Genomic DNA, 14503 nt, shown 5'->3' on the forward strand with positions numbered 1-14503 from the left:
AATAATGAAATACATTTTAAAAACTTGTAAAATCTGCAACATCGAATTGAGGACCCGTAAAACTAATGAGCTGACCCTTTTGCACTTTATTTACTTTGTACGTAGATGCCTGAAAATTCCAACTGCGGGTTACCAAATGCAAAATACAACATCAACATGCGTTGGGATCATTTAATAAACATTAATTAATAGCATAGTTGAATGCAATGATATTTACTAACATACATATGTTCCTTTGATCTATATGCAACATAGAAAACTGAGCACGCTCAAACTTTCAAATATTTTAAAAACAACTAGTCGAAGATGAAGGGAAGGTATAGTGTGTACTATGTTTCAATATATAAGGAAATTGAAGACGCAATTCTTAATCGCATTTTTTAATGCTTCTTTTTATGATAGGCGTAATATTTTAAAAAAAAAACCATCACTTATCTTTGACTCTATAAGACTAATCAAGTTAAGATCAGGATGGGCATTCCATTTTTCGTAGTACGGATTGAATAATTTAGTTAACAAGTTCAATACAACATTGGCGATACTGATCAAAACTTTATTATATAAGTTTATAAAAGCAGTGTTCAACGATTTAATGAATTATTCTACTACGCGTGATTTTTGCTTACACTAGGAAATAGCTTTTGTTTGGCAGCATCTACTAAGGTTCTCTCCTTGACTTCGTCAAATACGATATTAGGGTCTTTAGACGATCAGAACTTGGACGTTAACTTATTCGAAACACAAAAGAGTTCGCTGCTAATGTTAACGACTTTCTGCCAAGTTTCCATTCAGCAACTTATCATATTTTTCACAGAAGTCATTCCCTGATGTTGAATCATATATTATTATTGGTGATTTCGCTTGTTTGTGCTGCCTTAACCCTTTCTTGGTTTCCTCTACTTTTCAGGAAACAATCCTATTCATGTGCTAAAGGACTGATTGTGATAACAGGAGGAAGTGGGATTCTTGGTCATGCTATTATTCAAGAGGCGTTGGATAGAGGCTTCAGCGTCGCCTCTTTGGACAGTACTGAGCCTGCATCTTTTCTACAGTACAATTCTAAATTTAGTGCTTTGAAATGTAATATTACCAAAGATAAGGACGTAGAAGGATGTGTCCATTCTTTGAAAAAGATGAACAGGACCCCTTTTGCTCTGATCAATGCTGCAGCTATTGCTCCAAAAAATCATTTGCTGTCTATATCAAGACAAGAATTACAAAAGTAAGTACAGGTTAAGCGTAGTAAGCCTTATTTTCTAACTGCTTAATTTAGATGCTTTGAAACAAATGTGATCGGACAGCTGGCAATTACATCTGCATTATTTCCTCTCCTTTTACAAGATCCAAATCCTCATGTGGTCAACATAGCATCCTCCTTGGCTTATTTTAGTGCGATGGGAGTCGGTAAGTGGGGTTGATTTTATAAAATTTGCTTTTCCTTTCTAACGTGATTAACAGGTGCCTATTCATCTTCAAAAGCGGCACTAGTTTCGCTACATGAAACATTAGAGGAAGAGGTTTTATCACAGCATCCCAACTTCAAGTTTTCTCTTTATGTTTTAGGGCAAATTAAATCTACAATGTTCGAAAAAGATACCCCAAACAGAGTATTAGCCCCTCTACTAGAACCTCAAAACTTAGCAAAAATTATTATTCAAAACTTATATACAAACAAATCGGGTCGTTTTTACTATCCATTTTACGCACGTTTTATGCCTCTACTGAGGTTTTTCCCACTTCCAATACAAAAATTGGCTCGTCTATTTAGTGGCATGGATAAAATTTATTCATAATCCACCTACAAGTCAATGATAGCAAAGGTGCTCCCAATATGGACTTCTGCTGATGACTGGCTAATCCATAGGACTTCAGGAATTTCAACCTCATTCGTTTTGTTAGTTTGTAATAATATACGTTTTCGGATCGTTAATGAAGGTGTTGATAAGTTCAAGAATTTTACGAAATCTTGGCTGTATTTCCAAATAATGCATTCCTTTTGCGTAGCACTGACTCCAACAAAATAGTCACCAGAAGGACTGGCGGACAATACCTGAATATCACATTCGGCGTTTTCCTTGCTGACGACTTTCCTTCTTTTAGCTATTTCATAAACCACAAGATCACCATCGTCAATGTAGGAATATTTTTCCACCTTACTATCAAAACATGCAAATGGAAATTGGGTTGCAATTGCGTTAGTAACGTCGTGAACTTCTTCAACCGAGCGGCTAGAGTAAAGGATTGGAAGTAATTTTTCCGTGATCAATTGATTAAATAAAGAAAATTCGGATTGTGTGTTTTCAATTGCCAAAGACACAACTTTTAGTATAACGGAACGTAAATTTGATTTCATTTGCTCATAAACTTCATCGCATAAACATGTAAGCAGTAAAACAGCATTCGAAACTGAGACATCCACTATTGATCTATAGAGAATGCTATTTTTATCATCCAAATCCTTAGTATTCTCTAAGGATGACAAAACCAGGTTGTATATAAACTTTGCAGGATCAATATGTTTTGAAAACACGGAAAAACCATTACTCAACAGGCGAATTGCTGTTAAGTCATAGTCCATACTTTCGGATTTTTGTAATAAATAGGAAGACAAAAATTTCAATTGTGAAACATCAAATGCTGAAGGCCGTAAACTGACAATTAATGACAAGATGTACAGTGAATGTTGCACCTCCTTTTTCAGATAGTACTCTCCACCTGTAGTCGTAAAAAACTCAAAATAATAATATATAAGCCTCTGAAGTTCCTCTGGAGATATAAGTTCCAATGTTCTCGACAACATTGATTTAATTATACCCTGCATAACCTTGCCTGAATTATTCCAGACGTATGAAAGAACGGAAATACTGTAATCAACCGTTTTCAGGTCTTTTAACTTTAATAATATTCCTTCAGTCAATTTGGTATCGCTCAGCCCATCATATTTACATAAAGGAACCATTAGAGAAAAATATAGATATAACAGCAAAGCGGAACAATTTGGTGCAGTATTTATTATTGACTTCATTTCGGTGTCAAATCGAAGTATGGCATTTCCATCTGGCTTACCCACACCAAGATGCAAACTGGATTGATCAAAAACAGTACCTAACAACTGATGCTCCATCTCTATATCAGAGTTTAGGAAAGGAGGTTGGATAAAGTCAAGGAACTCGTCAATATACGTTTTTTCTATGTAATTTTCATTAGAAAAATTGAGGTTCAGTACTAAATCATGAGCGTCTAAAAAAACAGTAACCAAATTATCGGTGAGTAAAGCACAAGAACCATGATACAAAGTAGGGAGGTTAGATTTATCAAAAGTACCAATAGATATGAACGAAGAGTCAATAATATCTGAATAATTTCCTTCAGAACATTTTTGATCCACAACGTCCCAATTTAATAGTTGAAAATTGTCATAAGCAACATAGATTTGATCTAAATCGGGAAATGAGTACAAAGTTTCAACTTGAGCACCATCAGATGGCAAGTAGCTTAGACTATAAAAGTCGATTAATAACTGATAACACACTGATAACTTACAGATTATAAGATTCATCCAAGGCACACAATGAGCCATCTAAACTCATAAAAATAAATAAGCCTGATGAACCAGAAGATAATGATTTCTTTGCATGAATAATTTTAGTAATTGAAGAAGATTGCAAAGCACGCTCGCAGAGAAATCTCCATCTTTCACCCTGAAGTTGTTGATAAAAGTAAGCCTTTCCAGTTTTGGTAGCAACAACTAAAATTGAGCGTGAATGTTCAGTTTCAAATATTTTCATATATGTTACAATTCCAGAAACCCTTGTAAAAGAGTAAAGAGGAGCTGGATCATTGTGAAGGTACCAGTCAAACAAAGAAAACATCACTAAACCAGAGGTTGTTCCAAGGAATAAATTAAGAGAGTCCGTATAAGCGTAGGAAACAGCAGCTGTATTGCTCAACTTACAAAGATTGCATGAGTCTACGGTTCCTTCTGTTAACCAATTGAAAGTTATTTTTTCGGGATAAACACACAAACTAACGGGTTTACTTTTTAAAATGGTGCACGATTTCCATGGAAAATCTCCAGAATACTTAGAAATTAATTCGAAATGAGGTTCAGGAGATTGATGAAGTTTGAGTAAAGTTGAAGACGAAAGAGTAAAAATACAAGCCGTGCCATCAGCCAAAACAAATACAGATGTTATCTCTGCAAGTGAATATGAAGCTATAAATTTCTCATGCGATTCCAATAGTACTACCGCATCCGAGTATACATATAGCGCATAATTGGAAGAAATGCAATCTGCTGGTACAACATCAATAACCTTACCAAAAGTTGGTTTAACATCTGCTTTTGTAACTGAATTTCTTTTAAAAGTAAGAGCTGACCAATCAACTGACCAAAGAGATACAGATCCATCTGAATAGGCGACAGGGATTAATAAAGCTTCGTCTTTGAACGGAAACAAAATAGGCCAGTCCTCATGACCAGTCCAAGTCGCAACTATCTGAAAGTTGGAGATTCTAATGAGATATATTTTCAAAAAGGTTCCGGTAACAGCAAGAAAGTTGTTATTTAATCTAAATAGCTTTAAACATAGCCCGTCACACAATTGCAAAGTAGCTCGTCGGTCACATGTTTTCAGTAGCCATTGACAAAGTAATCTGAGAAAATGTTAGCAAGAAATAAGTTAAATAATGAATTTGATAATTGCTGCTCGGCTAATGAGAGTTGCTCAACATACCCAGATTCGTCGAGTGTAATGATTGATAGGTCTACAATTCCATCAGCTTCAAATGGAAGGCAAACTATAGAAGAAACGGAATGTTTGTGTGCTATAAATGTTTGGATCAAAGTGAAATGATTGTCTGTAGAAACGTCAAATACCATGACTTGGCCGGAACATTGGCCTACTATCAAATACTGATCAAAACAATGTATTGAAGACACGTCAAGGCCTTCATCTAACAAATGAGTTTTACAGCTTTTCGACAATGCAACCCAATCCATTTTGATTCGCAATCAACAACGGTCTAAGGCTGACATCAATTTTGAACGCTGTTCGAACACGGCTTCCCAAATAACCACTCAATTCAGTAATTGTTAAACCTTTTTAAATATAAAAGTAATTGAAAACGCAGAAAATGAAATTAAAACAATATTTAGGCAGACTAACAGTTGCCGCGATATTCTTGAATGTAAAATTAGCAAATTCGGAACGCAAACGAATAAACAAGATGCAACAAGTATTTGAGGAAGAGAATCTAAGAAAAATGAAGAACTTGCAACAGCCATAGACAAGAATGTCTAACAAATAGCCATGTAAACAATTCGTCCATCCGTCATTTAATAGAATGTATGCATCGACAGCTCCGATTGTATCAATCATTACATAAATCTCTTCATTCTTGAATTATATACAACTTACACTTCTCCAAAATTTATACCACTGCACACAACTTCGAATTCCACTCGGTGGTGGGAATGTGCTGCTGTGCTACTTGAAGCACGCGAATACTATATGACCTAGTTGATGGGGCGATGCCCTTGCTTCCAAATCTTGACAATACTTAGTAGTAAGAATACAGCGTACAAACGAGTTTAAGTTATAGTAAACGAGCATTATTTAATAACACAAAAGAGTATTGTTGTACATAGAAAAAAACCGAAAAAATTGCTAACAGTCTTATTTTATTCAATTTGCCAAATAAACAGAACATTTACATACTTCAAATGTTGTAAATTTCGCACTGCAACTAGTATTCAAATCTCAACCTGGAAAAACGATATAACGAAATTGAAATATACTTCAGACTGTAGCATCATCTACTGTACACGAGGCAAACTTAAGTCATAGTATGTGTAAAATAAGTTAACAATTCCATTCCAAAGCTGCAACATTTAACATATACCCTAATAAACTCTGCCGTCCCGATTACCGAGCTTTCTCAAGAATTTTGTAATCCTTCATTGAAGCACCTTTTTTTTTCATATTTATATATAAATATATATATTAATATATACTAAATTTTATTTTTATTTTTATTTTTTGTGGAGTTTTATACTACAGAAATACAATTGTCACGTTAAAAATTTCAAAAACTATCTATTAACTGCTGCTTTTTGTGTATTTATATATTTAATTTACTTTACTTCGTTTGTGGTGGATCTAAGTTATAACATTACGAAGCAACATTCTCTTATTGTAGTAGGAAGTAGTACAGTGCCGAAACTGAGGCATCATCACAAAACCCTTACTCAACACCATTTACTGTTTTATCCGTTTCATTAGATTTTTACGATATAATGAGCGTGGATGTAAGTATAGATCTAATGAATCTTTGCAAAAATTTTAAACTAATTACATAAAAGACGGCTAAAAGTGATATTCAAGCGGAACCTTCAACTGGGACGCTGGAAAATAAATCCTCTAAAACGTACTCAGATTCCGAGAATAATTCCACGTTGGATGTTTCAGCTCAAGTACTCACATTGGATAATAAATCCAGGATCTTATGTATTGCCGATGTTCGAGGTAAGTATGCGTTGTTTATGGATTTAGAGCTGCCAGCGAGAATTCAAAAGCACCCCATCGGGGGAATTATCGACGATCGTTTTACTTTTTAAGATAAGAAGATGCGAATTTGTATGCTTTTGCATGAACTTATCCATAATGGCTTAGCAGGAGTTGAAGCGCAATTGCTCAATTTACTCATTTTGTCATTAAAGATCCTCGTTGGTTCGTAAAAGAATTTTGTCCATACACTTTATTCTCCTTAGCTATTCCTATCCTTAAAATTACTACTCTTTAATACGCGTTTTTACTAATAACTATCCCTTCAGGTGAACTGAGTTTAATAAATAGCCTGGTTGAGGAAACCAATGCCTCCTGTGTCATCCACACTGGTGACTTTGGATTTTTTGAGCGATCCTCACTTCCTAGCATATCTGAACGGTATGTTTTGTGTCAAAAATTTTTATGTTTCATTTTTCTTTGTTCTAACCTTTTTTCAGTACTCTTCGTCACATTGTCCAATTCTCGCCTCTCATAAAAAAGCTTCCTAGGTCCAAAAACTTTGATTATTATCCCTCGAATCCAATTGGGGATTTGAAGAATAGTATTGCTTCTCACCCCGATTGCCTGCTTTCAGAATTACCTCAATTTTTGTCACAAGAGAAGAAATTCTCAGTCCCTGTATATGTAGTATGGGGAGCTTGCGAAGATGTGCACGTTTTGGAAAAATTTCGTTCTGGAGAATATTCTATTCCAAACCTTAACATAGTGGACGAACTTCATTCCTACCTATTGCAAATTGGAGATATGAAAATCCGTTTACTTGGTCTTGGAGGTCCTTATGTCCCTTTTAAGCTTTTTGACAATGGAGACGGTAAAGGAACTATTGCTGGTGGCCAGGGTACTATGTGGACTACAATCCTTCAAATGGGTGAACTAATAGAAACCGCTAAGAGCCTGCTTGACAGAGAGGAGGCACGTATTTTTATTACGCATCATCCCATTGGAAGAGAAGGTGTTCTTTCTCAATTAGCTACTGCTTGCCAGGCTGACCTGACTTTATCCGCCGGTCTTCATTTTCGTTATGGAGCTAGCTACAATGAGTTTTGCGTAAATCATAGTCCTGAACATTATCTTCAAAAACTTTCGGCTGCCCGTGCACAGTTTATGGAAGTGTATGACACTGTTAAGGCTGAGGTTGAGAAGATGGTTACCCCTGAACAACATCATCTAATAAACAATGTTGTTCGCCTAGTCTCTCGCATGCCCGATGCAACTAACTCATATGCTATGAATAACATGCTTCCCGGCACTGCTTTTAAAAACCTATGGAACTTCAATTTATTAGATGCTTCCTTTGGATGGACTGTTTTTGTCGTCGAAAATGGGCATGTTCAAGTGGAAAGCAAATCTCATGGCTTTAATTTAGGCTATCGTCGCATGGCTTCACGTCGTAACGAAAATTATGCATCTCACATTCCACGCTCAACTTCGGAAAATACCGGTACCTATTATTACGCTAACAATAGGTTGGTGGAATCTCAAGCACAGTTTACCAAGAACAGAGAAGCTACGGCTACACCAACCGAAGAAGAACAGATTGAAGGGTACGATCAGGAACATACTGATGAGCTAGGAATGTCAAGAGCGAATACTACAGAAGAGTCGGCTGAGACTCATGAAGTAATCGAAGAGAAGTCGGGACCACCTGCTGCCGAGGAAGAACCCATTTCTGGCGTAGCAGAGAAGCCTAGTCCTAATGAAGAAGAACAACCAGCAATTGGAGGGAAAGAGGAAGTTGACGTTGAAGAGGTGACTAAGGGTACTGGAAATCTCGAGCTAGGTGAGACGACTACAGAGGTTACCATACTTGAACAAGAGAATGCTGCAAATGTTACAAGATCTCAAGCACAAGAAGGTAGAAGAACTGATATGCAGAAGGGCAACGATCGTGAATTCCGTCAATATAGTGGTGAGCAGCGTTATGAACGTTGTGGATTTCATATTACCCCTTGCAATTCTGAAGAGGAAGCCCGTTCTTACTTTAAGGACGGGACAGACAGCCTGATTACGAATATTCAAATTCGTACTTCACTCAATCGTTACAAAAGTCCCCAAGCTCCTCAAAACGTAAACCCCACTAACTATGCATATGTATTTGTTGAAAACCAGAATGCTGTTTCAAAGGCCCTTGGAAGCATCAAAGTTCCAGAAGGTGTGCGGGTGAATATCATGCGTGATGATTCGTACTATCGTCAAAATAGAGGATGGTATCGAAATAACCGGATGGAGGGACATGGAACTGGAATGCGTACCAATCGTGGACGTGGACGAGGCGGCCGAATGAACAGAATGCAGCATCCTCGTCCATTACAAAGCGGTGGAAGTGTCAATAAACAAAGCGCTGAACCTACTACCCATGGTTAATGATGAATATTTTTTGCACTGTTTTCAATGCTGTTTTAGAACTGATTTTTATACCATCTTTTCACCTTTTTACTGATGTTAATGCAAAAGTTTACCTCATGAATGATGAAGTTTTCATGAAATTTATCTGACGCACTCATTTACCTCAATAACTGCGAAGCCAAAATAACTGATATGACTCTTTTAAGATATCTTTTTCGAATTCGGTTGTCATTGACAAAAGGGTGCTTACTTTACTTTCTTTCATATCGACTTTGTTTAGAAATAATAAAGTGATTTTTGACAAGATTGATTCGCAGAAAACTATATAGTAAAAATAATTAATTACTTTATGCTAGAATAGCAGTTATTAGCCTTTTCTTCTTAGAAAAGATGTAAGTTTTAATAGATCAAATTCATTAATTAAATAACCAAGTTGAAATTTAAAACACTCACAAACAATAAGCTAGCTACTCAACTAAACAATTTTTTTTTGTTTTTGCAACACAAGGTCCCAACCCTTACCGTATGTTATTGCGGGATGGCCGTATTCCACAGTACAGTATTTACCCATTGCCAGTTCCGCCGATGAATTCTAAAACGCCCACTCTAGGAATAGTTTGTTCAGAGGGGACCATTTCCTTGTCTTTGGAAGAGGGTTTTGAGTTTGTTGGAGTTCCGTTAAGTGGTGAAGGTTTAAAGCTACGAGTTGAAGCTCTAGCTCCGTCAGAGCGTTTGCAGGAATTCCTCGACGATGAAGTAGCTTATCACCCTGAGGGTATGTTTCAAATTTGAAAGAAAATTTATATTAACCAATTTTACTATAGAAAATGTGCACAAGGTGGTCGGTTTATCCTCAGCTTGGCTGGAGTTAGATTCTGAAGACACACTAATCGCTGATCGATCAGAAGAAGTGTTATTAAAGGAAGCATCATATGCTTCTTATTGTGGGTTATCTTCAATCATCCTAAATGGTCCAACTTCACCAATGAACGTTATGCGTTATGCGAGAGCTGTATCTTCTGCTTTAAACTCAACAATGAATCTAAAATTCTTGGTACAATTGGCAATCGAAAGTGGTCATGAAGACTATTTTGAGACATGGAAAATGTGGGACACAATTCGCTCAGCATGTGGTTATCACCCTAGATTGAAGGTGGCCTTAGAGCTACCTCCCGCTTGTTCACCCCCAATCGAGCTAGTAAATCGATGGTACGCGGAACCGATAGAGATGATTACTATGTCATGTATGGCTTTCGTTCCTAATCCCAACGGCTATCCAGTACTTGGTCGTAAGTTGAGGGCTATTTATGCTTTATATCTACGTCTCAATCCTCGAATTTTACTTTGGGATAATGACGCACCCGAGAAAATAGGTGATTCCCCCGACTACAGCATATATATGAAGCACCTCTTTGATTCACAGCCTCCAGCTCCACTTGTAGAAGATCTCGCGGATTCTTATAAAGACTATCTGCAAGTTCCTCTTCAACCATTGAGCTACAATTTGGAAAACATTACTTATGAAATATTTGAGCGAGATCCCGTTAAGTACGCCCAGTATGAGCAAGCAATTTTTTCTGCGTTGATGGATAGAGACGAATCTTCTGTCACGCGAATTGCCGTTGTGGGTGCGGGAAGAGGTCCATTAGTCGACTGTGCTTTACGTGCGGCAATTTCTTCATCTAGAACGGTTGATATGATCGCCCTTGAGAAAAATCCTAACGCTTTTTCCATGCTATTGATGAGAAACCGCCAGGATTGGGCTGGCAAAGTTACTCTAGTATTTGGAGATATGAGAACATGGAATCCTGATTATAAAATTGACATCCTTGTTAGTGAACTTTTGGGTAGTATGGGAGACAATGAACTTAGTCCGGAGTGTCTAGATGGTGTACAACATGTGCTTGATGAAGAAACTGGGATATGCATTCCATCTTCTTACATCTCCTATGTTACTCCTATTATGTCTCCTAAGCTATGGTCTGAAGCTCGTAATATGAATGACCCAAATGCTTTTGAAAGACAGTACGTGGTTTTAATGAACTCATTTGACTTTTTGGCTGCAGATGATGAGTTCCGTTTTCAGTCCCTTTGGTCCTTCCATCACCCAAACAAAGATAGTGAGGTTTATACTAAAAACTTGCATAACAAACGTTTTGCTAGTGTTCGTTTTCAGGCCTCTAGTCCTGGAATCCTTCACGGTTTTGCAGGATATTTTGAAGCTACATTATATAAGGATATTTCTCTTTCAATTATGCCAGCAACTATGGAAGCGAAGTCTCCTGACATGTTTTCATGGTTCCCTATTTATATGCCCATTAAGGTAAGTTACTATATTTTACGTTGCACTGTATACTAATATTTCCTAGAAACCCATGTACGTCCCAGAAAACAGCCAATTGGAATTTCACATGTGGCGATTGACGGACGGTATGCGGGTTTGGTTTGAGTGGTGTGCCAATGCCTATCTGGTGTTGCGGAATGGAAGTCAAATCAAGTTGTCTTCTACGGAGGTCCACAACATTTCCGGAAAAGCGTTCTCGTGTAATATGTATTAAAAATTAATAGTCCTTCTTTTACATTATTGTTTATGGTTTAAAACGGGTCTTCAAACCATTTTTTTGGAGTTTTGATTATAAAAATTTTTTGGATTTAGTTAAATCTGAATTTAACAAAAGTCGATTAGTTTTAGGATAGCTGTTACAATCAAGATTTTGCTGAGAAAGAAGGAGTAATGCTCCTATACTTATTGTCTTAAACGATTTGCCAGAATTTTAACTATTGTTCTTAAACATTCCTTTTTACACAATTAATTAACAGGCAAATTCATTCAACTGAAATACCCTGTCATTTGCTTACTATACTAGTTAATTAATTTTCATTAATGTATTATATTAGTCCGAACTTGAAAATTAACAACGCATTGCGTTATGCCACTCAATTTTATATAACGAATGTTAAGATAGATGGTTTGTTGGAAAATTCTTTAACTGCTTGTAGTACGGAGTATGCACTGTGTTCTTCGCCATTTACAGAATTGTGGGAAGGGTTTATATAAGGGCGATTTTCGACTATGGAACCAGCTCAGAAGAAACTAAGGCAAGAGTCAAAGAACCCGTATTTGGCACACTTAAACAATGGTGATGATTCTGAGGAAGTTGTTTCTTCGAAAGGGTTGACGCGACGTGCTACGACTGTTGCACAAGCAGCTAAGGCTGAAGAAGGACCAAACAATTTTTTTAATGATAAACCTTTTAGTCAAAATTATTTTAAGATTTTGGAAACTCGAAGAGAGCTTCCTGTATACCAGCAAAGAGAAGAATTTCTCAAAATTTATCACGAGAATCAAATTATTGTTTTCGTTGGTGAAACTGGTTCTGGTAAAACAACACAAATTCCTCAGTTTGTTCTTTATGATGAATTGCCTCATTTAACAAATACACAAATTGCATGTACTCAACCACGTCGTGTTGCAGCTATGTCCGTTGCAAAACGTGTCGCTGACGAAATGGACGTTGACTTGGGCGAGGAAGTTGGTTACAACATTCGTTTTGAAGACTGTAGTGGACCTAACACTCTGTTAAAATATATGACAGATGGTATGCTTTTGCGTGAAGCCATGACAGACCATATGCTCTCTCGTTATTCTTGTATTATTCTTGATGAAGCACATGAGCGTACCTTGGCAACTGATATTTTGATGGGTCTAATGAAGCGTTTGGCTACACGTAGACCCGACCTTAAGATTATTGTCATGTCTGCAACTTTGGATGCTAAAAAGTTTCAAAAATACTTTTTTGATGCTCCCCTTTTAGCTGTTCCAGGTAGAACTTACCCTGTTGAAATTTATTATACCCAAGAACCTGAGCGCGATTATTTAGAAGCCGCGCTTCGTACAGTGCTTCAAATTCATGTTGAAGAGGGCCCCGGTGATATCTTAGTGTTCCTTACAGGTGAAGAAGAGATTGAAGATGCTTGCCGTAAGATTACTTTGGAAGCTGATGATCTTGTACGTGAAGGAGCCGCTGGTCCATTGAAGGTGTATCCACTTTATGGTTCTTTACCGCCAAATCAACAGCAACGTATATTCGAACCAACTCCGGAAGATACAAAATCGGGTTACGGCCGTAAAGTAGTTATATCTACAAACATCGCAGAAACATCCTTAACTATCGATGGTATCGTTTATGTGGTGGATCCTGGTTTTAGTAAACAAAAAATTTATAATCCCCGAATCCGAGTTGAGTCTTTGCTTGTAAGTCCTATTAGCAAAGCCAGTGCACAACAGCGTGCTGGTCGTGCTGGACGTACTCGACCTGGTAAATGTTTCCGCCTTTACACAGAGGAAGCTTTTCGCAAAGAATTGATTGAGCAAACGTATCCTGAGATTTTACGCAGCAATCTCTCGAGTACTGTCTTAGAATTGAAGAAACTAGGTATTGATGACCTCGTTCATTTTGATTATATGGATCCACCCGCTCCGGAGACTATGATGCGTGCTTTAGAAGAGCTGAACTATTTGAACTGTCTGGACGATAATGGCGACTTGACTCCTTTAGGTCGTAAAGCGTCTGAATTCCCACTTGATCCAAATTTGGCTGTAATGCTTATCAGAAGTCCAGAGTTTTATTGCTCAAACGAAGTTTTATCTTTAACAGCTCTTTTATCTGTTCCTAATGTTTTCGTCAGACCTAACTCTGCAAGGAAATTAGCGGATGAGATGCGACAACAATTTACTCATCCTGATGGTGATCACTTGACCTTATTGAACGTTTATCATGCTTATAAATCAGGTGAAGGGACTGCTGACTGGTGTTGGAATCATTTCTTGTCGCATAGAGCGCTAATCAGTGCTGACAATGTAAGAAAACAATTGCGGAGGACAATGGAACGTCAAGAGGTTGAACTCATATCTACCCCTTTTGATGACAAAAACTACTATGTAAATATCCGCCGTGCTCTTGTTAGTGGATTTTTCATGCAAGTTGCCAAAAAGTCTGCAAATGGTAAAAACTATGTGACTATGAAAGATAATCAAGTGGTTTCACTGCATCCTTCATGTGGTTTGTCAGTGACTCCAGAGTGGGTGGTTTATAATGAATTTGTACTTACTACCAAAAGTTTTATTCGAAATGTCACAGCTATTCGTCCTGAATGGTTAATAGAACTAGCTCCCAATTACTATGATTTGGATGATTTCGACAATAATAAAGAAGTCAAATCAGCACTCCAAAAAGTATATCAAATGGCTGCTAGATCAAAAAAGAACGCTCGACGTTAAAATCTAATTTACTGCTCGGTGAATTACAAATATTTAGAAGAAGTGGATAGCGTCTACTTTTAATGGTGTTTTGGATAATTATTTTGTTGACTTGGGATATTTATACATATTTTTTAATTCGATCCTTTATATTTTGATCTCTACATTTATTTAGACTTGGTAATATCAGTGTATATTACTGCATGGGGCTAAACCAGAACTAAAATTAATAAAATATTTCTACAGTTGAAACTACTTTTCATATGCAATGAATAATGTGTATTGGTAACCGCGGTAATTTTAAGTTAGCAGTTTTATTTATAATCTA

General features: G+C 37.0%; 5 protein-coding genes and 7 long non-coding RNA genes across 12 annotated transcripts; 6 read left to right on the top strand and 6 right to left on the bottom strand.

Moving 5' to 3' along the window:
• Nucleotides 1-233: 233 nt before the first annotated feature.
• On the bottom strand, nucleotides 234-1416 carry SPOM_SPNCRNA.5570. Its single transcript, NR_194923.1, has one exon. It is a non-coding gene; the product is annotated as a non-coding RNA (long non-coding RNA).
• On the top strand, nucleotides 630-2531 carry SPOM_SPBC16H5.14C (DHRS family dehydrogenase). The gene is made up of 3 exons (NM_001021841.3): nucleotides 630-1222; nucleotides 1274-1404; nucleotides 1459-2531. The coding sequence occupies exons 1-3, from the start codon at nucleotides 828-830 to the stop codon at nucleotides 1791-1793; spliced, it is 861 nt and encodes a 286-aa protein (NP_595933.1). The 5' UTR covers nucleotides 630-827; the 3' UTR covers nucleotides 1794-2531.
• Nucleotides 1623-5478, bottom strand: wdr7 (WDR7-like protein). Its single transcript, NM_001356250.2, has 4 exons — nucleotides 5421-5478; nucleotides 4737-5183; nucleotides 3544-4656; nucleotides 1623-3500 (listed from the first exon to the last, which is right to left on the bottom strand). The coding sequence occupies exons 2-4, from the start codon at nucleotides 5000-5002 to the stop codon at nucleotides 1799-1801; spliced, it is 3081 nt and encodes a 1026-aa protein (NP_001342716.1). The 5' UTR covers nucleotides 5003-5183; nucleotides 5421-5478; the 3' UTR covers nucleotides 1623-1798.
• On the top strand, nucleotides 3040-4534 carry SPOM_SPNCRNA.5571. The gene has a single exon (NR_194924.1). It is a non-coding gene; the product is annotated as a non-coding RNA (long non-coding RNA).
• A 113-nt stretch (nucleotides 5479-5591) lies between the features above and the next one.
• Nucleotides 5592-5986, top strand: SPOM_SPNCRNA.5572. Its single transcript, NR_194925.1, has one exon. It is a non-coding gene; the product is annotated as a non-coding RNA (long non-coding RNA).
• Nucleotides 5672-5967, bottom strand: SPOM_SPNCRNA.5573. The gene has a single exon (NR_194926.1). It is a non-coding gene; the product is annotated as a non-coding RNA (long non-coding RNA).
• Nucleotides 5987-6252: 266 nt separating the features above from the next.
• SPOM_SPBC16H5.12C (uncharacterized protein) lies at nucleotides 6253-9221 on the top strand. Its single transcript, NM_001021843.3, has 4 exons — nucleotides 6253-6310; nucleotides 6365-6527; nucleotides 6836-6947; nucleotides 7007-9221. Exons 1-4 carry the CDS (start codon nucleotides 6299-6301, stop codon nucleotides 8931-8933), a joined length of 2214 nt encoding a protein of 737 aa, NP_595935.2. The 5' UTR covers nucleotides 6253-6298; the 3' UTR covers nucleotides 8934-9221.
• Nucleotides 6416-8889, bottom strand: SPOM_SPNCRNA.5574. The gene has a single exon (NR_194927.1). It is a non-coding gene; the product is annotated as a non-coding RNA (long non-coding RNA).
• Nucleotides 9222-9323: 102 nt separating the features above from the next.
• SPOM_SPNCRNA.5575 lies at nucleotides 9324-11767 on the bottom strand. The gene has a single exon (NR_194928.1). It is a non-coding gene; the product is annotated as a non-coding RNA (long non-coding RNA).
• On the top strand, nucleotides 9481-11850 carry skb1 (protein arginine N-methyltransferase Skb1). Its single transcript, NM_001021844.3, has 3 exons — nucleotides 9481-9690; nucleotides 9740-11238; nucleotides 11285-11850. The coding sequence occupies exons 1-3, from the start codon at nucleotides 9501-9503 to the stop codon at nucleotides 11471-11473; spliced, it is 1878 nt and encodes a 625-aa protein (NP_595936.2). The 5' UTR covers nucleotides 9481-9500; the 3' UTR covers nucleotides 11474-11850.
• An 18-nt stretch (nucleotides 11851-11868) lies between these two features.
• Nucleotides 11869-12150, bottom strand: SPOM_SPNCRNA.5576. Its single transcript, NR_194929.1, has one exon. It is a non-coding gene; the product is annotated as a non-coding RNA (long non-coding RNA).
• prp43 (ATP-dependent RNA helicase Prp43) lies at nucleotides 11931-14465 on the top strand. The gene has a single exon (NM_001021845.3). It carries the CDS (start codon nucleotides 11989-11991, stop codon nucleotides 14194-14196), a length of 2208 nt encoding a protein of 735 aa, NP_595937.1. The 5' UTR covers nucleotides 11931-11988; the 3' UTR covers nucleotides 14197-14465.
• The last annotated feature ends 38 nt before the right edge of the window (nucleotides 14466-14503 follow it).

The sequence above is a fragment of the Schizosaccharomyces pombe genome (assembly GCF_000002945.2).
Source record: "Schizosaccharomyces pombe strain 972h- genome assembly, chromosome: II".
In the NCBI taxonomy this organism is placed as follows: Eukaryota; Fungi; Ascomycota; class Schizosaccharomycetes; order Schizosaccharomycetales; family Schizosaccharomycetaceae; genus Schizosaccharomyces; species Schizosaccharomyces pombe.